At 45.9% G+C, this 22,619-nt stretch overlaps 1 protein-coding gene across 1 annotated transcript in view; it reads left to right on the top strand.

The window, feature by feature from the left end:
* The window catches only part of LOC311127952 (synaptotagmin-9-like), a gene marked incomplete at both ends in the record, with an annotated part of 46,770 nt that extends 24,479 nt beyond the window's left edge, over positions 1-22,291 (top strand). Inside the window, 4 exons of the mRNA XM_084159854.1 lie at positions 18,835-18,955; positions 19,296-19,467; positions 20,250-20,379; positions 22,223-22,291. Coding sequence (XP_084015980.1) covers positions 18,835-18,955; positions 19,296-19,467; positions 20,250-20,379; positions 22,223-22,291 — 492 coding nt within the window. The remainder of the gene's footprint in view (positions 1-18,834; positions 18,956-19,295; positions 19,468-20,249; positions 20,380-22,222) is intronic.
* Positions 22,292-22,619: the final 328 nt, after the last annotated feature.

Below are 22,619 nucleotides of genomic sequence, written 5' to 3'. Positions count from 1 at the left end.
GCCACCAAGTGCGCCGATAATTGTGATAGTGATAATAGCAAAAATATTTCTGACACACCCCTGAACCTATAGCGCTACCGCCTGCGCTTAGATGTACCATTATATTAGGTTTGTTAAAATAGAGCCCAATGTGTTTCATTTGTGGGAGAAAGAAGTCGTCAGGAGACATCTGACTGTGAAGACCTACCCAAGTAAGAGTGCCTTAACATGGAGAAAACAGAAATGACTGCTAGCCAGCTCACTGAGCTGACAGTTGGGAATAAATTAAAGGAATTAGCTGGTGCGTGGAGCGAATGTATCTCCACTTTTTCAAAGAGGATTTCTCTTATGATGACTTTGTTCTTGCTGTAGTTCTGGTGCTGGTGAGAAGGAGGTTTCTTCAACCTGGAGCATAATATCAGATCATTTTCACGACACTGAGCCTAATGAGAGACTCTGTTGTATTATTCTGACAGGTCTGGGGCAATATGAGGTTCATATTGTTGGGCAAATATAATAATCATATAATAATATGCCATTTAGCAGATGATTTTATCCAAAGCGACTTACAGTCATGTGTGCATAAATTTTTTATGTATGGGTGGTCCCAGGGATCGAACCCACTACCCTGGCGTTACAAGCGCCATGCTCTACCAATTGAGCTACAGAGGACCACATATGTCAGTACCTAGTCTTGAAATCCCACAAAGGAAAATATTAACCCATATTTTGCATAGCATGTTATTTAATGAGTCTAATTTCAGTTAGCCTAACCATCATTATTGTTTCTCCTCAGATTTTGCCTGCACATATATGTGACTGGTTACAGGATCCTAGGCATTTGACGCTAGTTCCTACTTCAAAAGAGAGCCGTTTGAAAAAAATTGTATATAGGGAGAAATACAGGATTCTTCCAGGCTAGCTATGATTGGCTGAGATAGTGGATACACCAATGCCGAGAGATGAGTCCTTATTGGTGTGTCATGTCACAGGCTTCTGTGTTAAAAAGAATGGGGCTCCCCTGGTCAGTATATAGATCATCTTTTCTAGATTTTTGGAATTATATAGCTTTGGACAACTGCAAAAGTGTTGCTAAAGCATTCAACAACATTGCTGCCCTGGATTTAGCTGGTGCTATCGACAAAGCTCAGTGGCAGAAAGTTGTGAGAGACGACTTTTTTCTGGAGGACAATGTCATGGATTTAATGTAATGGACATACACAAAATAGTCCAAATTGGTGAAGTGGAATGAAAAAAATTACTTGTTTCAAAAAATTCTAAAAAATAAATAACGGAAAATTGGTGCGTGAATATGTATTCACCCCCTTTGCTATGAGCCCCCAAATAAGATCTGGTACAACCAATTACCTTCAGAAGTCACATAATTAGTTAAATAAAGTCCACATGTGTGCAATCCAAGTGTCACTTGATCTGTCACATGATCTCAGTATATATACACCTGTTCTGAAAGGCCCCAGAGTCTGCAACACCACTAAGCAAGGGGCACCACCAAGCAAGCGGCACCATGAAGACCAAGGAGCTTTCCAAACAGGTCAGGGACAAAGTTGTGGAGAAGTACAGATCAGGGTTGGGTTATAAAAAAATATCAGAAACTTTGAACATCCCACAGCGCACCAGTAAATCTGTTATTAAAAAATTGAAAGAATAAGGCACCACAACAAACCTGCCAAGAGAGGGCCGCCCACCAAAACTCACAGACCAGGCAAGGAGGACATTAATCAGAGGCAACAAAGAGACCAAAGATAACCCTGAAGGAGCTGCAAAGCTCCACAGCAGAGATTGGAGTATCTGTCCATAGGACCACTTTAAGCCGTACACTCCACAGAGCTGGGCTTTACGGAAGAGTGTACAGATAAAAGCCATTGCTTAAAGAAAAAAATAAGCAAACACATTTGGTGTTCGCCAAAAGTCATGTGAGAGACTCCCCAAACATATGGAAGAAGGTACTCTGGTCAGATGAGACAAAAATTGAGCTTTTTGGCCATCAAGGAAAACGCTATGTCTGGCGCAAACCCAACACCTCTCATCACCCCGAGAACACCATGTTTTTCATCGGCAGGGACTGGGAAACTGGTCAGAATTGAAGGAATGATGGATGGCGCTAAGTACAGGGAAATTCTTGAGGGAAACCTGTTTCAGTCTTCCAGAGATTTAAGACTGGGACGGAGGTTCACCTTCCAGCAGGACAATGACCCTAAGCATACTGCTAAAGCAACACTAGAGCGGTTTAAGGGGAAACATTTACATTTCTTGGAATTGTCTAGTCAAATCCCAGACCTCAATCCAATTGAGAATCTGTGGTATGACTTAAAGATTGCTGTACGCCAGCGGAACCCATCCAACTTGAAGGAGCTGGAGCAGTTTTGCCTTGAAGAATGGGCAAAAATCCCAGTGGCTAGATGTGCCAAGCTTATAGAGATATACCCAAAGAGACTTGCAGCTCTAATTGCTGCAAAAGGTGGCTCTACAAAGTATTGAATTTGGGGGGTGAATAGTTATGCACGCTCAAGTTTTCTGTTTTTTTGTCTTATTTCTTGTTTGTTTCACAATAAAAAATATTTTGCATCTTCAAAGTGGTAGGCATGTTGTGTAAATCAAATTATACAAACGCCCAAAATCAATTTTAATTCCAGGTTGTAAGGCAACAAAATAGGAAAAATGCCAAGGGGGGTGAATACTTTCGCAAGCCACTGTACGTGTGATTTCATAAAGAGATGGGTGGGGCTTAGGAGGGTGTGAATGATTCTGAATAGGCGTAAAAAAAGAAGACCTCACTAGCAAGTGTTAAAATCACATCAAAAACTTTGAAGGGCTTATTCTCAAAAGTGGGTAAATTAGTATAGAAACGTTCATAGCAGCATTACTTTCCCATTGATTTCTCCAATTGCAGTGTATGATATACAATTTTGAAGCCTGTACTGTATAGAGCCTGTATAAACTGTATAAAATAACAGTGGGAGGGGACTTTTAATGGGGAGGGAATTTTAGTGAGAAATTATGTAGTTTGGTGGGCAATTCGTTATATTTAAAGTTACAATAGGAAAAGAGACAAAAAATAAAATATTTGTATTTAAGAAACACCACCTAAAAAAGATCGTAGGAGGGCAAATGGGCAGGTGCACCAGCACCCCTAGGGCTCCATCTGTGCACGTGCCTGCTGGTATCTCATCTCTCAGTGGTGAAGCATTGTCTCCTTCAGAAAGGTAACTCATAATCACTTTCTCTGCATTGTTCCATCCAGTGGACCCTGGTGAAGGACACAGAGGCATTTCCATTAGTATTAGCATTAGGCGCTAATCTTCCCAATTCACCCCATCTCAGCTCCTTTCCACCAGGTCCTAACCTCACTCAGCAGAGTTAAATGGGCCCATGGTGATGATGCCTGAGGTCGTCAGGAATGAGTGCTCATCACAGTGCCGCGCAAATTAGACAACTGACAGCTCTGTGTGTGTTTGTGTGATGGAAAGTTCAGTGTGTGTGTGTGTGTGTGTGTGTAAATATATGTCTGTCACGCTTAGGGCTGGCACAATTACTGTATAACCGTGTAACCGACAGTTATGGATGAAGACCGTCATGAAAATAAAATTACTGTCATCATCGTTTAAAAATAATACAACGGGACGGGACGGTCGGGCATTCGTGTGGTTGAGTCAATTTCAGCTGTAACATAGACTCTACAACGTGAGGAAATGTTGTTGCTCCATGCTGAAACAAGCAAGGGTTGTAGCAAACTAGTCTTTGGTTGCCTAGGCAATGCCCCCCTTCCTGCAGCAGCACATGCAGTCAGGAGCGGAGGAGAGGAGAAAATGTGCGTGTACATTTTTATTAATTGTTTTACTTTTTCTCTCTCTACTTTTTTCTGTAGAGTGCTGTCTCCTGCATTTTTTTATATGCCAGCCTCCAACCTCTTCTCCCCATGATGTCTTAGAATAGAGATGTTTAATCATCTCCTCACAGCAATCCTTTTCAAAGCTGTGTAAGATCAGACAGACCTGTCTTGTTGTGGACAATCACAGGTAGGCCCTGTCTTCAGTGATTGAATTGATTGACCAGCACCTTTCTCAGTGTGTGACTGTGTGAGCTACAGTAGCTGTGATTTGGCCATTGATACTGTCTGTGTTTTTCATGCCATATGGGACTGGTGGGACTGGCATTTATCAGAGCTCTCCCCTCCCATTGATTATAGAATACAATTCATATTATTCCAGGGAGGTCAGTGATGCTGAATCAATGAGGCGTAGCTGATGAAGAGAACACACTCACACACACTGATATATGGTGACATTTGTCACAGATGATTTAACACACACTCAGCGTATTCCTGTACACACAGGTTTCAGATACAGTCACAGCAAGGAGCATAATCAATGCAGTGTAATCAATGGACACATTAATAGGCATCTTGTGTGTGTGTGTGTGTGTTTCTGTGGGCATCCGTATGCATGTGTGTGTGTGTATTGAATTCAGTGTATACTTTGTTAAATGACATAACGACACTGTCAACGATGTAGTGATGGTGTGGTGGGGAATCAGGCGCAGAAGCAGAGGTACAGTCCAACAAGACTTTACTATGCAAAATAATCCACAAACGGCAGGAGGCCAAACAGACGCGCACAGGCGTCAACACACGATCGCACGAAAACACAGTGCGCAAAACTCTCCTCAACAGAGGAGGACACTACTAATACTGGCGTACTGGAAAATAACACAGCTACGCAACCATCTGACAAGCGACAATTACACACAACACTATACACACAAACAGGGAACTAAATAGGGTGCATAATGATACCTAACACAAAACAGGTGTGGCTAACAGACAAAACTAATCAAACAGGAAACACAGAACATAGAACGGTGGCAGCTAGAATTCCGGAGACGACGAACGCCGAAGCCTGCCCGAACAAGGGAGAGAGGCCGCCTCGGCCGAAACCGTGACAGTACCCCCCCCTTGACGCGCGGCTCCAGACGCGCGCCGACTCCGGCCTTGGGGACGACCCGGAGGCCGCGGCGCAGGGCGCGTCGGATACCCCCGATGGAATTCCGTCAGGAGCGACGGGTCCAAAATGTCTCTCCTCGGCACCCAGCACCGCTCCTCCGGACCGTACCCCTCCCACTCCACTAGATACTGAAGACCCCCCCTCCGACGTCTAGAATCCAAGATGGATCTTACAGTGTACGCCGGTGCCCCCTCGATGTCCAACGGGGGCGGGGGAGTCTCCAAGATCTCATGTTCTTGAAGTGGGCCCGCTACCACCGGCCTGAGAAGGGACACATGGAACGAGGGGTTAATACACTTATACTCCACTGGTAACTGTAATCTATAACAAACCTCGTTCAACCTTCTCAGGACTTTAAATGGCCCTACAAACCGCCGACCCAGTTTCCGACAGGGCAGGCGGAGGGGCAGGTTTCTGGCAGAGAGCCAGACTCGATCTCCAGGTGCGTACACAGGCCCCTCACTGCGGTGTAGGTCGGCGCTCGTCTTCTGTCGACGTATGGCACGCTGCAGATGGACGTGTGCAGCGTTCCACGTCTCCTCCGAGCGCCGCACCCACTCATCCACAGCGGGGGCCTCGATCTGGCTCTCATGCCATGGTGCCAGAACCGGCTGGTACCCTAAAACACACTGAAAAGGGGTTAGTTGGGTGGAGGAGTGGCGGAGAGAGTTCTGTGCCATCTCGGCCCAGGGCACATATCTCGCCCACTCCTCCGGCCGGTCCCGGCAGTATGTTCTGAGAAACCTGCCCACATCCTGGTTTACGCGTTCCACCTGCCCATTACTCTCCGGGTGGTAACCCGAGGTGAGACTCACCGAGACCCCCAACCGCTCCATAAAAGCTCTCCAGACTCTGGAGGTGAATTGGGGACCCCGGTCAGCCACAATGTCCTCGGGCACCCCGTAGTGCCGGAACACATGAGTGAATAGTGCTTCGGCGGTCTGTAGGGCAGTAGGAAGACCCGGCATGGGGAGCAAACGACAGGCCTTAGAGAACCGGTCCACAACGACCAGGAGTGTAGTATTCCCTTGAGAGAGGGGAAGGTCAGTTATAAAATCCACCGAGAGGTGGGACCATGGTCGTTGTGGAACGGGCAGGGGCAGTAACTTACCCCTAGGCAGATGTCTAGGCGCCTTACACTGGGCGCACACCGAGCAGGAGGAAACATAAACCCTCACATCCCTGGCCAACGTGGGCCACCAATATTTGACACTAAGACAGTGCACTGTCCGGCCGATACCCGGATGTCCAGAGGAGGGTGACGTGTGAGCCCAATAGATCAATCGATCCCGACACTCGAGCGGAACATACCTCCGACCCTCCGGGCATTGTGGTGGACTAGGGTCGGTGCGTAATGCCCGCTCAAGCTCAGAATCGAGCTCCCACACCACCGGTGCCACTAGACACGACTCCGGCAGTATGGGAGTGGGCTCCACGGACCTCTCCTCCCCGTCATACCGCCGAGACAGTGCATCTGCCTTACCGTTTTGTGACCCAGGGATGTAGGTGATCTTAAAAGAGAAACGGGTCAAAAACATACTCCATCTAGCCTGTCGAGGGTTCAGCCTCCTCGCTGCCCGGATGTACTCCAGGTTACGGTGGTCTGTCAAAATGAGGAAAGGGTGTTGAGCCCCCTCAAGCCAGTGCCTCCACACCTTAAGGGCCTGTACCACAGCTAACAGCTCCCTGTCCCCTACGTCATAATTTCGCTCCGCCGGGCTGAGCTTCTTGGAATAGAAGGCACAGGGGCGGAGTTTAGGTGGCGCGCCTGACCGTTGTGAAAGCACGGCGCCAATACCGGCTTCAGACGCGTCCACCTCTACCTGAAATGGTAAAGAGGGATCCGGATGCGCCAGCACCGGAGCCGAGGTGAACAGGTCCTTCAGCTTCTCAAACGCCCTGTCCGCCTCGACTGACCACTGCAGACGCACCGGGCCCCCCTTTAAGAGAGACGTGATGGGAGCTGCCACTTGCCCAAAACCCCGGATAAACCTCCGGTAGTAATTCGCAAACCCCAAAAACTGCTGCACCTCTTTCACAGTGGTTGGTGTTTGCCAATTACGCACGGCTGACACTCGGTCTACCTCCATCTTCACCCCTGACGCAGACAACTGATACCCCAAAAAGGAAATCGACTCCTGGAAAAACAGACACTTCTCTGCCTTCACATACAGGTCGTGCTCCACCAGCCTCCGCAACACCCTGCGCACCAGGGCCACATGCTCGACACGGGTAGGTGAGTACACGAGAATGTCATCTATGTACACCACGACTCCCTGTCCCTGCATGTCCCTGAAGATCTCATCCACGAATGATTGGAAAACTGACGGAGCATTCATCAACCCGTATGGCATGACTAGATACTCGTAATGGCCCGAGGTGGTACTAAAGGCTGTTTTCCATTCATCATCCTTCCTGATGCGCACCAAGTTGTACGCGCTCCTGAGATCTAATTTCGTGAAGAAACGCGCCCCATGCAACGACTCAGTCATGGTCGCAATCAGCGGGAGTGGATAACTATACTTCACCGTAATCTGATTGAGACCACGGTAATCGATGCACGGACGCAAACCCCCATCCTTCTTCTTCACGAAAAAGAAACTCGAGGACGCGGGGGAAGTGGACGGCCGTATGTATCCTTGTCTCAGTGATTCGTCTATGTAAACCTCCATAGCTTTCTTCTCCTCCTGAGACAGAGGATACACATGACTCCGTGGGAGCGCAGCTCCTGCCTGAAGGTCTATCGCACAATCCCCCTGCCTATGGGGTGGCAACCGCGTCGCCCTCGCCTTACTAAACGCGATAGCCAAATCCCCATACTCAGGTGGAATGTGCAATGCGGGCACCTGGTTTGGACTCTCCACCGAGGTAGCCCCTATGGAAACGCCCAAACATCTACCCACACACTGAGCAGACCACTCCATCAGAGCCCTCTCCTGCCACGAAATAACGGGGTTATGGGTACTTAACCAGGGCATGCCCAGCACCACCGGATACGCAGGAGAGTCAATCAGAAACAGTTGAATTATCTCCTGATGATTCCCCTGCGCACACATCCTAAGTGGCGCCGTGACCTCCCTGATTAAGCCCGTACCCAACGGACGACTATCTAGGGCGTGAACGGGAAAAGGAACATCAACAGGGAGAAGGGGAAACCCTAACTCTAAACAAAACTTCTTATCAATGAAATTCCCAGCCGCGCCTGAATCTACCAGCGCCTTATACTGGGAATGAGGTGCCACCTGCGGGAAACGCACAGGCATACAAAAATGGGCAACAGTGAGCTCTGGGTGAGTGGGGCGCCTACTCACCTGGAGGGAATCCCCAGTGCGGGACCTGTCGTCATCTCCCCGAGGAGGCCATCCCCAGCACCTAGCCGCGGTGTGTCCTCCCCGACCACAGTTGGTGCAGTGGATGGACCCCCTCACCTGCCGACTCCTCCTATCTCTAGCGCCAGCGCCCCCGAGCTCCATAGGACACGGCTCGGATGCGCTGGAGGGTGAAATGGACGGACCCCCCTCAGGACGTCCGCGGGTGGCCAATAGGTTATCTAACCTGATTGACATGTCGACCAGCTGGTCGAAAGAGAGACTGGTGTCCCTACAGGCCAGCTCCCTACGGACGTCCTCCCTTAGGCTACATCGATATATATCGACGAGGGCCCGCTCATTCCACCCTGCGTCAGCCGCTAGAGTACGGAATTCAAGCGCGAATTCCTGAGCACTCCTCCTCCCCTGCCGGAGGAAGACCAGACGCTCCCCCGCCGCTTTCCCCTCCGGGGGATGGTCGAACACCGCCCTAAAGCGACGGGAGAACTCGTCGTAGGTGATACTCGCGGCGTCGATCTTCCTCCACTCCGCGTTGGCCCATTCCAACGCCTTCCCGGACAGGCAGGATATCAGGGCAGACACGCTCTCATGCCCCGAGGGGGCCGGGTGTACGGTGGCCAGGTACAACTCCACCTGGAGGAGGAATCCCTGACACCCAGCCGCGGTTCCGTCGTAGGCCCTCGGGAGAGCGAGTCGGATACCTCGGTGTTCTGGCGCTGGAATGGGCAGGCTGGCCGATGGTGCTGGCTGGGCTGGCGGTGAGGAAGGTGGTGGAGGTGCGCCCCAGCCTCGGAGCGTGGTGATTACCTCCTGCAGGGCGGTTCCCATCTGGAGGATCTGTTCCTGTTGCTCCCGAACCTGGACCTCCAGTCTCGTTGGCGCTGCTTCGGCTCCCGCTGATTCCATGCTTAAGGTGTGTAATTCTGTCAACGATGTAGTGATGGTGTGGTGGGGAATCAGGCGCAGAAGCAGAGGTACAGTCCAACAAGACTTTACTATGCAAAATAATCCACAAACGGCAGGAGGCCAAACAGACGCGCACAGGCGTCAACACACGATCGCACGAAAACACAGTGCGCAAAACTCTCCTCAACAGAGGAGGACACTACTAATACTGGCGTACTGGAAAATAACACAGCTACGCAACCATCTGACAAGCGACAATTACACACAACACTATACACACAAACAGGGAACTAAATAGGGTGCATAATGATACCTAACACAAAACAGGTGTGGCTAACAGACAAAACTAATCAAACAGGAAACACAGAACATAGAACGGTGGCAGCTAGAATTCCGGAGACGACGAACGCCGAAGCCTGCCCGAACAAGGGAGAGAGGCCGCCTCGGCCGAAACCGTGACAGACACAGCAACTGTCTGGCCACCCTTTCTTTGACAGTATGCAAATGTTAAGTTATGAATAATTCATGATCCGGTTATTATATCCTCTGGGTTGGGGTTCAGGTGATTCTGTACCTTTACTAGTGATACAAGTCTTTGTAGTTTGTCTGAACAGCGACCATTTTGACTTTTATGAGTTTGGAACCCAGGTGACCTGACGCCAGGTGACTCATTGTTCCTTCAGGATGACTGTGTTAGAGCCCTCTGCCCTGTTGCCTGGAGAATAACAGGGATAGCTAATGACCTGTCCTTCCCTTCAACCCATATCAATGGAACTCAATGGCACTTAGACCAGGGGTGGTCAACTCTACTCTGGCCCTGGCTGTAGACTTTTGTTCCAGCCAATGTGGCTGGCCAGCCCTACTCCTGCGTAGCTACGTAGAGGGTGTGCAGGCTTTTGTTCCAGCACTGATTCAACTGATGTGCTGCTGATTAGTAGAATCCTAGTGCTGGGCTACATTCAAATAGAGATGTTTTATTGAGGCCCTGGGGTTTCGGATGTAAAAGTTGTGCTTCAGAGTGTACTCAGTGGTAATTATCTGAATGCAGGCCCTCTGCTGCCTGGTTAACATCAGCCGTCCTCTCCTCTCTCCTCTCCCCTCTCCTCCTCTGCTCTCTCTCTCCACTGCTCTTCTCTCCTCTCCTCCTCTGCTATCTCTCTTTACTGCTCTACTCTCCTCTTCTCTCTCCTCCTCTGCTCTCTCTCTTCACTGCTCTACTTTCCTCTTCCCTCCACTGCTATATTCTAGTCTCACATAATTGGTTGTCTAACATATTTACCACGTGTGTATATGTGTGTGTGTGTGTATGGTGTCCAACTGTCGCAGTGTGGTTTAATTGGATGCTCTGTGACACGACTGAACCCTACCTCCATCCCCTCACCTCGTGTTCCTCCTCTCTCTCACCTCCCTCCTCCCCTCAGCTCTGCCTCCTCCGCCTCCACCTCACCTGTCTGGTAATAAGGCAATCGGTTCTCTCTCGCTCTCTGGTTGATGACGGTGAGATGCCGCTCTACCCACCATCTCTGATGAGCTGTAATGTAACCTGCATGCTAATGTTAGCCTAAATAATAATATGAATACATTCTTAGAAGAAACGGTGCTATCTAGAACCTAAAAGGGTTCTTCGGCTGTCCCCACAAGAGAACCCTTTCAAGAACCCTTTTGGTTCCAGGTAGAACTATTTTGGCTTCCATATAGAACCCTTTCCACAGAGGGTTCTACATGGAACTCAAAAGGATCCTACCTGGAACCAAAAAGGATTCTACCTGGAACCAAAACAGCCTTTTTTCTAAGAGTGTACAGTGGGATACAATGAGGGTGGTAGTAGGCTGGCCAGAGAAATAAAAGCATTCAGTGGAGGCCAGACTCGGTGTAGGTAGTAATTATAAAATGGCCACTTGTATTGCGTCTTTGATAAGTTAAATTTAACTTTCAAATATCTTTGCCACTTTGATCCAGACATTATTTTTGAAGATGACCTTATTAATGTGCCAGTGAGGGGTTGTCTGGTAACATGGGGTCATTAGCTCTGAGTGTATCTACATTTGGGAAGGACAAAAATATCAGTCTCAAGCCCATGATATTTCATTTGACCGCAGGCCCAAGATTGAGAGCAGTGGTATTTGGATGTGTGTGTGTGCGTGTGCGTGTGTGTTTGTGTGTTCATGTGTGTGTGTGTCTGTGTGTGTGTGTGAGTGTGCATGCATGTGCCGCATGTGCTTCTGTGCATGTTTATGTTTGCATACACAGAGCAGGATGGAGGGCTTCGTTTCAGAGGGCAGTGACCTAAATCGCGGTTGTCAGTGAGAGGGAGGCAGCTTTGACAGGTTGACACAGAGATGGTGATGGCATCCATTAATAACTAGAGCCTGTCTAGGGCTGGACTGGGCCTCCCACTAAGTCTGGAGCCCCAGCAACAACAGAGAACAGCCCTAACCAAGACTGAGACCAAAAAATCATACATCCCTCATGACTAAGGCCAGGAGTTCTCCTGACCATGTAACCTGACCAGGAAATCTCTGGGCCTAGTTATAGCCTGTAGGTTATACATGTATAGTTTTTGCGCTTTACATTTAATTTTCACAATGATATTACAATTGGATTGCAATAGTCTTGTTTGTGTTGAGCTGCCTGTGGTTAGCGTTCCATAGCCTGAGGGCACATGAAGCTCTCTGGAACAGTTAAAAACCCAAACCAAACCACATGAGATCTGTCTAAGATGCTCTGTCAAAACAGTTCACAGACCTAGCTCAGTTAAATGGCTTCCTCTTAGCTTTCATAAGCAAGCATATGGCCCCAAACACAACTATTTACTGCAAATGACAACCCGCTCATACGGTCTAGCTACAGTATATTATCTACACTCGAGTTAACCACTTACTGTGTAATGTGACATGAAAACACATGCATATCGGAGGAGGTTGTAAAGGTCTTGAATGTAAAACTGTTGTGGATGATGAGGGGGCTTGACCCAGAGAACCTCCAGTTATAAGTAGAACATTACCTCCAAAGCTATCATCTAGCCAGTTAGTCTAGAACCAGTGAAATAGGTCAGAGCACGCTTATATTATCCTAGATCAGAAGAAACAAAGAAACCTGACAGAACTACTCTCTAGTGTCGTGTCTATAACACTCTGTGTCCACCCAATATATTCTATCTTCCCTCTCTCTGAACCACTACTCAAGGGGAAAAGAGAAATAACAAAAAACAGAGAGATGAAGGATGAGACAGTATGAAACAACCCCACTGAAGTGTTACTGAGGAAGAGGGAGGAGTGTGTCTCAAAGAGCTGACAAGATCATTCATCTCTCCCTTCTTTCACAACCTGCGGCCATCAGATCCACATCTCCTCACATAGCTGACAGAATCACACAGGTGGATCCTCACTGACCAGCTGTATCAGTATTCTGTATGACGGGGAATATATACAGTGGGGAAAAAAAGTATTTAGTCAGCCACCAATTGTGCAAGTTCTCCCACTTAAAAAGATGAGAGAGGCCTGTAATTTTCATCATAGGTACACGTCAACTATGACAGACAAATTGAGAAAAAAATATCCAGAAAATAACATTATAGGATTTTTAATGAATTTATTTGTAAATTATAGTGGAAAATAAGTATTTGGTCACCTACAAACAAGCAAGATTTCTGGCTCTCACAGACCTGTAACTTCTTCTTTAAGCGGCTCCTCTGTCCTCCACTCGTTACCTGTATTAATGGCACCTGTTTGAACTTGTTATCAGTATAAAAGACACCTGTCCACAACCTCAAACAGTCACACTCCAAACTCCACTACGGCCAAGACCAAAGAGCTGTCAAAGGACACCAGAAACAAAATTGTAGACCTGCACCAGGCTGGGAAGACTGAATCTGCAATAGGTAAGCAGCTTGGTTTGAAGAAATCAACTGTGGGAGCAATTATTAGGAAATGGAAGACATACAAGACCACTGATAATCTCCCTCGATCTGTGGCTCCACGCAAGATCTCACCCCGTGGGGTCAAAATGATCACAAGAATGGTGAGCAAAAATCCCAGAACCACACGGGGGGACGTAGTGAATGACCTGCAGAGAGCTGGGACCAAAGTAACAAAGCCTACCATCAGTAACACACTACGCCACCAGGGACTCAAATCCTGCAGTGCCAGACGTGTCCCCCTGCTTAAGCCAGTACATGTCCAGGCCCGTCTGAAGTTTGCTAGAGTGCATTTGGATGATCCAGAAGAGGATTGGGAGAATGTCATATGGTCAGATGAAACCAAAATATAACTTTTTGGTAAAAACTCAACTCGTCGTGTTTGGAGGACAAAGAATGCTGAGTTGCATCCAAAGAACACCATACCTACTGTGAAGCATGGGGGTGGAAACATCATGCTTTGGGGCTGTTTTTCTGCAAAGGGACCAGGACGACTGATCCATGTAAAGGAAAGAATGAATGGGGCCATGTATCGTGAGATTTTGAGTGAAAACCTCCTTCCATCAGCAAGGGCATTGAAGATGAAACGTGGCTGGGTCTTTCAGCATGACAATGATCCCAAACACACCGCCCGGGCAACGAAGGAGTGGCTTCGTAAGAAGCATTTCAAGGTCCTGGAGTGGCCTAGCCAGTCTCCAGATCTCAACCCCATAGAAAATCTTTGGAGGGAGTTGAAAGTCCGTGTTGCCCAGCGACAGCCCCAAAACATCACTGCTCTAGAGGAGATCTGCATGGAGGAATGGGCCAAAATACCAGCAACAGTGTGTGAAAACCTTGTGAAGTCTTACAGAAAACATTTGACCTGTGTCATTGCCAACAAAGGGTATATAGCAAAGTATTGAGAAACTTTTGTTATTGACCAAATACTTATTTTCCACCATAATTTACAAATAAATTCATTAAAAATCCTACAATGTGATTTTCAGGATTTTTTTTTCTCATTTTGTCTGTCATAGTTGACGTGTACCTATGATGAAAATTACAGGCCTCTCTCATCTTTTTAAGTGGGAGAACTTGCACAATTGGTGGCTGACTAAATACTTTTTTTCCCCACTGTACAAGGGGATGGAATGTTATTCTTTACAACATGCCAGTTTCTCTGAAATCGCAGTTATTGTAAGATAGCAACACGCCTCAATTACTTTGGAAAGGTAGCAGTTTCTCTGAAATGGCGTAGTTATTGTAATGGAGTTTTAGTTTTCACAACATATCAGTTTTTCTGAAATGGAACAGTTATTGTAAGATAACAACATCCCTTTCATCGTTAGCTAGACACAGGCAGAAACCTGACAAAACAGTTATATTGTTCAGTGTTATTTTCACAGCCTTTCTGATCTGTTGTAAGCTGCTGTTATGTTTGCTAGCTGCGTGTTAACTTTGAATACGTATAGACAGAGTGCGTGGTCACTACTGCACTCCAATACCACTGCACACCAAACGTAGATGAAGTCGACGACAGTCACAGCTCCCGAAATAGGAGAGCAGTGATGTTGTTCAAATGAAAACATCAGAGAAACAGTGAAAGTACAGTTTTATTTGTAGCTTGGCCTATTTCGAGTATGTCAAACAACACATCATCACAAACAGTCAAATAATGTGGGTCCATACTTGCGACCACTTAAATTTAAACAGGTTGTCAGGTACAAAATGCATATCAGCCAATTAGAATTTCGATTTACTTGCAGATGACAGAACAATAACACTTTCTTCATAAAAGCACCTGGATGTGTGTGAAACAGATAAATAAAAACGTGAGATATGATAATGTTGTCTAACGTTAGTAGTAGCTAGTAGCCTAGTCAAGGATGCATCAATGGAATATTTTCACACAACGTTTGTTACAGATTAATGGAACAAAAATAAACCTTGAATTTGTAGGTTGAAAAATATCCTTTTACTGGCCAGGATTAACCTATTTTAAGAAATGCCATTGGTGGGTGGATATCAAGTCTAAGATCTTTATAGGTTGATGAAGAATTTGTGCCAGGATATAATCAGTGCCACCTATTGAGGTTAGCATAGGGCTAATGTGTGCCATGTTATCTGATGGGACCAGCTGCAACTTACTGTTCTGTCACATGCTAGTAAATCAAAGATTTTAATTGGCTGATAATTGGCTGCCGGAGAAACTGTTTACATTTACATGGTTGCTTATGTTCGAAAGTTGCACCCTGTGTGTTTGCACTTGTGTGATGAGCATTGCTATTGTGATTTTCCTACAGTGAAAAAAGTCATTTTCACAAATCCATCTTTCTTGGAGGAATATCCTTGTTAAGGCTAGATTGTGGTTGCCATTTAAAGAGCATCCAAGGTGGTTGTGGGGAGCGTGACCTGTTATTTGTGTTGTTGTAGATGAGTGGCCCCCATTAACTCCCAGATGATGGTGGGGTAGCGTGCTGTATCTGTCTGACAACCAATCAGAATTCCTGATGGAGGAGGGTCAGAGGTCGATAAGAGTGACTGACAGAAAGCTGAAGCAGAGATGGGGTAGGAGGGAGATTCAGGGGTTAGATCTGACATCTGCTTATAGTTTGAGTAACATAAATTGTTACTCTAACAGCCTCCTGTGGGATAAATGTGTTATGTTCATATTGATCTGTTACCCCGGATATTAAGTGTACCTGGGATTTTATAGCAAAGTCATTCGTAATACATTGGTTCTTGTGGGGCCTTAGTGGCATTTCTGCCCAGTTCCTATTGACTGTCTTGGGACCAGCCCAGTTTGACAGGGATGATTGAAGACTGTAGAGGAAAACAGTAACAGAGACTGTAAAGTCATCTGGATGTATTCCTGTGTCTTCCTCTGACTGGTTTTCCTCATCAAGCAATGTGAATAGAGGAGGCTGGTGGGAGGAGCTATAGGAGGACAGGCTCATTGTAATGGCTGTAATGGAAAAAATGGCACGGAGTCAAACGTGGTTTCATTATGTTTGATACCATTCCATTCCAGCCATTATAATGAGCCCATCCTCCTATAGCTCCTCCCACCAGCCTCCTCTAAATTTGAAACGTCCTCTATTTCAGTCTTTAGCACATTCTCTCTTCCTTTCTTGTGTATTCCCTCCTTCAGGTTCTCTACAATCCTTTGGGGGATGTCTAAACCAAGTCTGGCATTATGTTGTTTGCCAATGCATACTTTTACATTTTAGTCATTGAGCAGACACTTATCCAGAGCTAAGAGATAGATTTTTCACCTAGTCGGCTCAGGGATTTGAACCAGCGACCTTTCGGTTACTAGCCCAATGCTCTTAACCGCTAGGCTACCTTCCGCCCCACACACACATACACGCACGCGCACATGCACAGGCACACACACACACACACACACACACCACATACACACATTCACACACACAAACACACACACACACACAAAACCAATATCCGCTTAGTTGAAGTCTAACTGATTGTTAGGCCCGGGGGAAAGCAGCCCTGCTAGTCATAGAGGGGTGTTTGCTTATCTGCTGCAATATTGGCCATTTGTCATAATCACGGCACAGCATAGGCTTCTATTGATGGTGAATACAGAGTCATTTTTATAAATGAAACAGAGACAGCTTGCCTGTATAACTGACTGTGTGCTATTTCAGGTTTGTGTTCCTCTGCCCAGGGAAGATGCAGTACAAAGGAGGCAGCAGCATTGTTGCATTGTAATGATTTAGAACTATGAGCACACAATAAGAAGACGACTCTGACAAACACAGCATCCAATACACGTGTTGTTTGTCTCTAGTGTGAAGGGCCTATACAGTTCACCGGAAGTGCAGCTGTATTCCACATCTGTACTGAGGCCATGGCCATAGAATAAATACTTTTTTATGTAGTTTTGCTGTACTGAAACAAAGCGGTATGCTATAGCTAGAGCAATGACTGCACAACTGTAGGACTCAGTATTTAGCGTCTCCTAGGCAGAGTAGTAACTACTGTAAGTAGATGATGTTACCTGAAACCATGGCCCTTTCTTTGATCATTGGCGTTAGTAGTGTATGCTCTGTACTACGCTGTACTTTAGCTGGGATGTGTAAAGCCAATGACATTTGGGGCTGTGAGGCGAGGTGATAACCAGAGACTGTGGAGCACAGTCGTCACCTTCTCCTGCACCCCCTGTTGCCTCCTACATCTACTGTCACCCCCTGCCCATCCCCCCACCCCTGCTCTCTTAAAATGCAATTTCCTGCTGGCGAAGGCCCTTCGGGGGGGTCTCCGGGTGCCAGGGACACACGGATCTAACACTTCTCATCCTTCTTGCACCCCTGAGCAACCCGATAGGAAGACAATTAGGGAGAGGCGTGTAAATGTCACAGGAAGCAGGGACCTCATCACTGAACACCGCAGGGGGTTCTGGGAGAAAACAAACGCCCCCCCCTCGGGCATGGTCGACTGCAGATAGGGACCTGCAGAGTGCACTGCTATTAACAGTTTGAGGGGCATTCTGTTTGTGTTCGCTAATCTAGTTTGGGAAGGAGAAAGTAGCCGTAACAAAAAAAAATGCTTCTGAGTTTTTTGATGGAGTGCAAGGCGACATACGCATCAAGATGCCTTAGGAATGCCTAGAGGTATTCATTAGTAGGACTACAGTACTATATAGTAGCAAAACATTTTGTGTAAGTTTTGGTAACTTTTTAATAAAACCTTTCATAGGGTTAATCCATTAAAATCTTGCATAGAAAGTTATTGCTCTCCCATTAAAATGTTCCAGTGGAATTCTCAGAGTGCGTCAGATTAGGAGGAGATCTCACCACCTCTACGGAGTTATTTTCAGAACAGGGTGATAATTGAGCTGTTGCTTTTTACAGCCAAACAGTAGTCTTCTCTCTCGTGTAGCGTCAATGTTTATTATTGGAAATATGAGAGGGAGTTTTCCAGACCAATGACTGGGAAGGGTTTTAGATTAATCTAGCCTGTCAATTTTGCTACTGCACCATTACCTGTGAGTGAGTTAGGGATGGTACTTATGAGGACATGTCAGTGATGAGTTCTCCTATAAATTAACAACATATTAGTTATAAAGAGAGTGAGGGAATTTACCATTGTTAATCTCATAAGAAAAAGCTCTGCCTACCCTTCAGCGAAACCAACTAGAGATTTGCCATGATGGGGATTTTGGTCGACATGTTGGCTCAAGTCCTTGTAAAATCCCAAGGGAATGTTTTGAGCTTGATATGGTCAGAGTTTATTGCGATAGCATTCTATTATATCTTTATTCTAATGATATTGAGGGTGAGAACAAAAAGGATAAATGTCCTTGACCAATCTGACCGTATATTGATTATTTTGAGATGATTTATTTAGCGGTTGATATATCGGTGTTGTTTCCACCCTGCAGGATACAGTGGTTGATATTGTTGTGTTGTGTTTCCACCCTGCAGGATACAGTGGTTGATATATCGGTGTTGTTTCCACCCTGCAGGATACAGTGGTTGATATATCGGTGTTGTTTCCACCCTGCAGGATACAGTGGTTGATATTGTTGTGTTGTGTTTCCACCCTGCAGGATACAGTGGTTGATATTGTTGTGTTGTGTTTCCACCCTGCAGGATACAGTGGTTGATATTGTTGTGTTGTGTTTCCACCCTGCAGGATACAGTGGTTGATATTGTTGTGTTTTGTTTCCACCCTGCAGGATAACGTGGACCTGGGAGACCTGATGTTCTCTCTGTGCTACCTGCCCACCGCCGGCAGACTGACCATCACCATGATCAAGGCCAGGAACCTTAAGGCCATGGACATCACTGGGGCATCAGGTAGAACTCAACACTACCTCACACCATATCAACACTACCACAAAAACACATCGTATTTCACTGTGGATTTCTATTCAGTACACTACTATAACACTGTATCCAATTATTGCTATGTGTTTCTATTCAATACTACCTAACATGAACATATGCTGTATACAACAGAAATATGTCTCTCTCTCTCTCTCTCTCTCTCTCTCTCTCTCTCTCTCTCTCTCTCTCTCTCTCTCTCTCTCTCTCTCTCTCTCTCTCTCTCTCTCTCTCTCTCTCTCTCTCTCTCTCGCTCTCTCGCTCTCTCGCTCTCTCGCTCTCTCTTTCCCTCCTTTCCTCTCTTCATCTCCAGACCCGTATGTGAAGGTCTCTCTAATGTGTGACGGTCGGAGATTAAAGAAGAGGAAGACCTCCACTAAGAGGAACACTTTGAACCCTGTCTACAACGAAGCCATAGTCTTTGATGTCCCCCCAGAGAACATTGACCAGATCAGCCTTATGATCGCCGTCATGGACTACGACCGGTGAGTCAATGGACTTTAACTCAGAGATCCAATAGATTTGAACTCAGTGACTCAGTAGCTTTTCAATTGTGGTTCTTATGCAGTATATACCTCTGTGCTACTTGTCAGTCTCTCAGGCTTCTTATAGCCTCTTGAGAGAGTAGATACCTTCAGTCAAGACAATACTGATTCAGAATTGATGCAAGGCCTATAGAGGGTTAAAAAGCTTTCAAGGCAGAGAGGAGTGAAATAGAGAAGGTTACATTACCCCAGGGCCTCCTATCTTGTGGGTAGCATTCCAACATCTCCTTGGCTTTATCTTCCTTCTAGTCTTTCTCTCATCTCTTCTTAATTTAGCACCGCTATGTTTTTCTACCATAGCAAATGTATCATCATTACTGTGAAGGCAGACATATTCACAAGATCACCTAGCTTTGAATGACTGTTCTGTCACACCATTATTGAAAATATACTCTCATTCTGTCGCATCATTCAGTTCTGTCACACCATTCATACAGACCCAATATTAATGTTATTTCCTGAGATTTCACATCCCATCATACATTTTGGTTGATACCCTATTCTTCACTGAATTCACACATTTTCAATTAGTCATGTGATTCACTTTTAGATCCACACAGGGTTACTGTAATGTTACTTTAATGTTCTATCTAAAGTTAGGAATACATTTGTAGGTTTATCTTACTACCCAAGTAAACATTAAGTTTAGATAGAGACAGTACTCCTTCATCTCCAGTCCGAAGGCAGGAGTAATGAAGGTCTCTGTGTGTCTCCCTATCCAGTGTAGGCCATAATGAGGTCATCGGGGTGTGTAAAGTGGGCAACGATGCAGAGCACCTGGGCCGAGACCACTGGAGCGAAATGCTGTCGTATCCGCGAAAACCCATCGCCCACTGGCACCCGCTCATAGAGGTAAAGCCGGTGTGTGTGTGTGTGTGTGCCCACATATGTGTCTTTGTTTCTAATGGATCATTTTCAAGGTTTGTCTCAACCGAAATAGGTTTGTTTGCATACTGTCAAAATAGCCAACATCTTTGAGTTGACTAGTTTGACCGATGTCTGGTGGTTTCAGACTTCAGACGGTTGAGTGCCGTTACCTGCCACAGAAACTCATTCAAAATTATTATCCTCTTTTCTAAGGCCTCATTCTTCTCAATAATCAATACCCTAAGAGGCTCTTAACCTCTCTATCTCCCAGCGCAAAAAATCCTCCATTGTTAAAAACAACCGCAGCAGAGAATGGCAAGGCTCTCAGCGAGTAGGTCTACCTTTATGTTTTGAAGTTGTTGTTAAGCCAAATCTACTAAGAAAAAATACAATTAAAATCAGACTTTCATGTGTACAGGTGGTCAATGGTAGTTACTTCCCAAGCATGGCAGCAAGAATACTGATTCTTCTGAAGAAGAATCAAGGCCTTTCTACATTTCATGTCTACATTGCATTGTATAAGATGTTATTATGTACAAGGTAGCTGAACAATGTATACATACAATAGCTGACATTAATTGGAAATATATTTCCCCCCAAGGTATAAGAATACATCTATTATTATTATTATTATGGCAGAGTGTGGAGAGGAGTGTTGAGGAGTTGAAGGAGAGAGTGTGTGACCTGTACATTCAGCCTTGAGTAATGGCTTTATTGTGTTGGCATCAAAGGAGAGTGTCTTCCTGTTGAACACAGCTGAGTGAACCACCAAGGTCTAGAGAGGGAGCGAGGGAGAGAAAGAGACAGACAGACAGACAGATAGAGAGAGACATACTGTAGATGAAGTGAAAGAGACAGTAGGAGAGCAAGAAAAGAGGTAGAGCGACAGACAGAGCAGGATTTGAGAAATGGAACAATTAAGCAGACTATTCTGTTTGCTTCAGGGTTACTTACTTAATTACATTATGTGACTATGCTTTGAAATCCTCATTTGAGCCCCCAGGAAAGCACATCTATTATTTAGCAGTCTGCCTCCCCAGCCATTTGAATCAATGTTGTTCTGCCTTCACAAGGCCCTCCCCCCAAAAATCACATATTCAAAACACGCCCGGGACGCAAAAGGACTTCAAACGCAACTATGTTTGTTTATGTTTGTTTGCTCTGTAACCCATCACTCTCTCCCTCACTCTCTTTCTGTAATGGCTTCTGTCTTTTTGCTTTTTAGCCAGCAAACAAAACAATTACTGTCAAGAAGAACTGACCCTTTCACTGGAAAATAGATCTGACCTCGCTGAGATGAAAATAGAGGAATACATTTTTCTGCTTGCTTAACTAACCGATTCTAAGCGGCTAGATTTCTGCAAGCGAAAGAAGAGAATAAATCAAGAGCTTTCATGTTGAAGTGCTGGGAGTTTGAGAGAATCTTTGTTTTCACTACGGGTGCTTTAGAGAGTAGTTCTGTTTGGCAGTCCTCTAAGGAGGATTCAGAGGCAATAAAGATCATTTCCAAAACAGATTTTAGTGTGACACAGCTTGTTACTTAGCACATACAATTAGTGAGAGAGTCTTGAATTAGTGAAATCGTATTAATGTCTTTAGGTTACAATTGCTGCTTATAAGCTTTAACTACAATGCAATGAACTTGACCTACTAACAGAACTCACAATTGAATCGGTTAATCAAAGTACCAGATTTGGTCAATACACTGAACCGAAGTGATCTGTTATCTTCATCCCCTCTACAGAATGTCTCTAGGACTACTAATCTACATGTACACAGCTATCTTTATTGGAGATGTATCTCTCTCTCTTCTCTCTCTCTCCCACAGTACCAAGGCACCACAGGCGGGAGCCAGGCAGGGTCCTGTAATTCCCTGAAGACTCCTCCGTCTCCGTAAGCGTCTGGTCCTTCCCGGAATACGACCACAAGGAGAAGAGCCAGGCGGACCAGCCCAACCATAGGAGCATCGGCCTGCTGAGTGGTCGACATACGGTTATACGTCACGACTGTGTGCTGTCGATTTCATGGTTATCAGAGACCAACCATTGTCAGCTCTGTGTCTCTGGGACAGGACTTTTGCATGGCGAGCTGGATTGATTCAGTTGCATGTTGAGTTACCACATAATATGGTTGTTTTCTTTTTTATTCAGTTCCAAAAAGAAAATCGATGACAAAAACAACCAGGCGGTTTTAACAGTTTGATCTAAGCCTGAGTTTGAAGTAAC

The sequence above is a fragment of the Coregonus lavaretus genome, assembly GCF_964263955.1.
Source record: "Coregonus lavaretus genome assembly, chromosome: 4".
In the NCBI taxonomy this organism is placed as follows: domain Eukaryota; kingdom Metazoa; phylum Chordata; class Actinopteri; order Salmoniformes; family Salmonidae; genus Coregonus; species Coregonus lavaretus.
The sequence above is the reverse complement of the archived record's forward strand: the minus strand, read 5'-3'. Positions and strand labels throughout refer to the sequence as shown.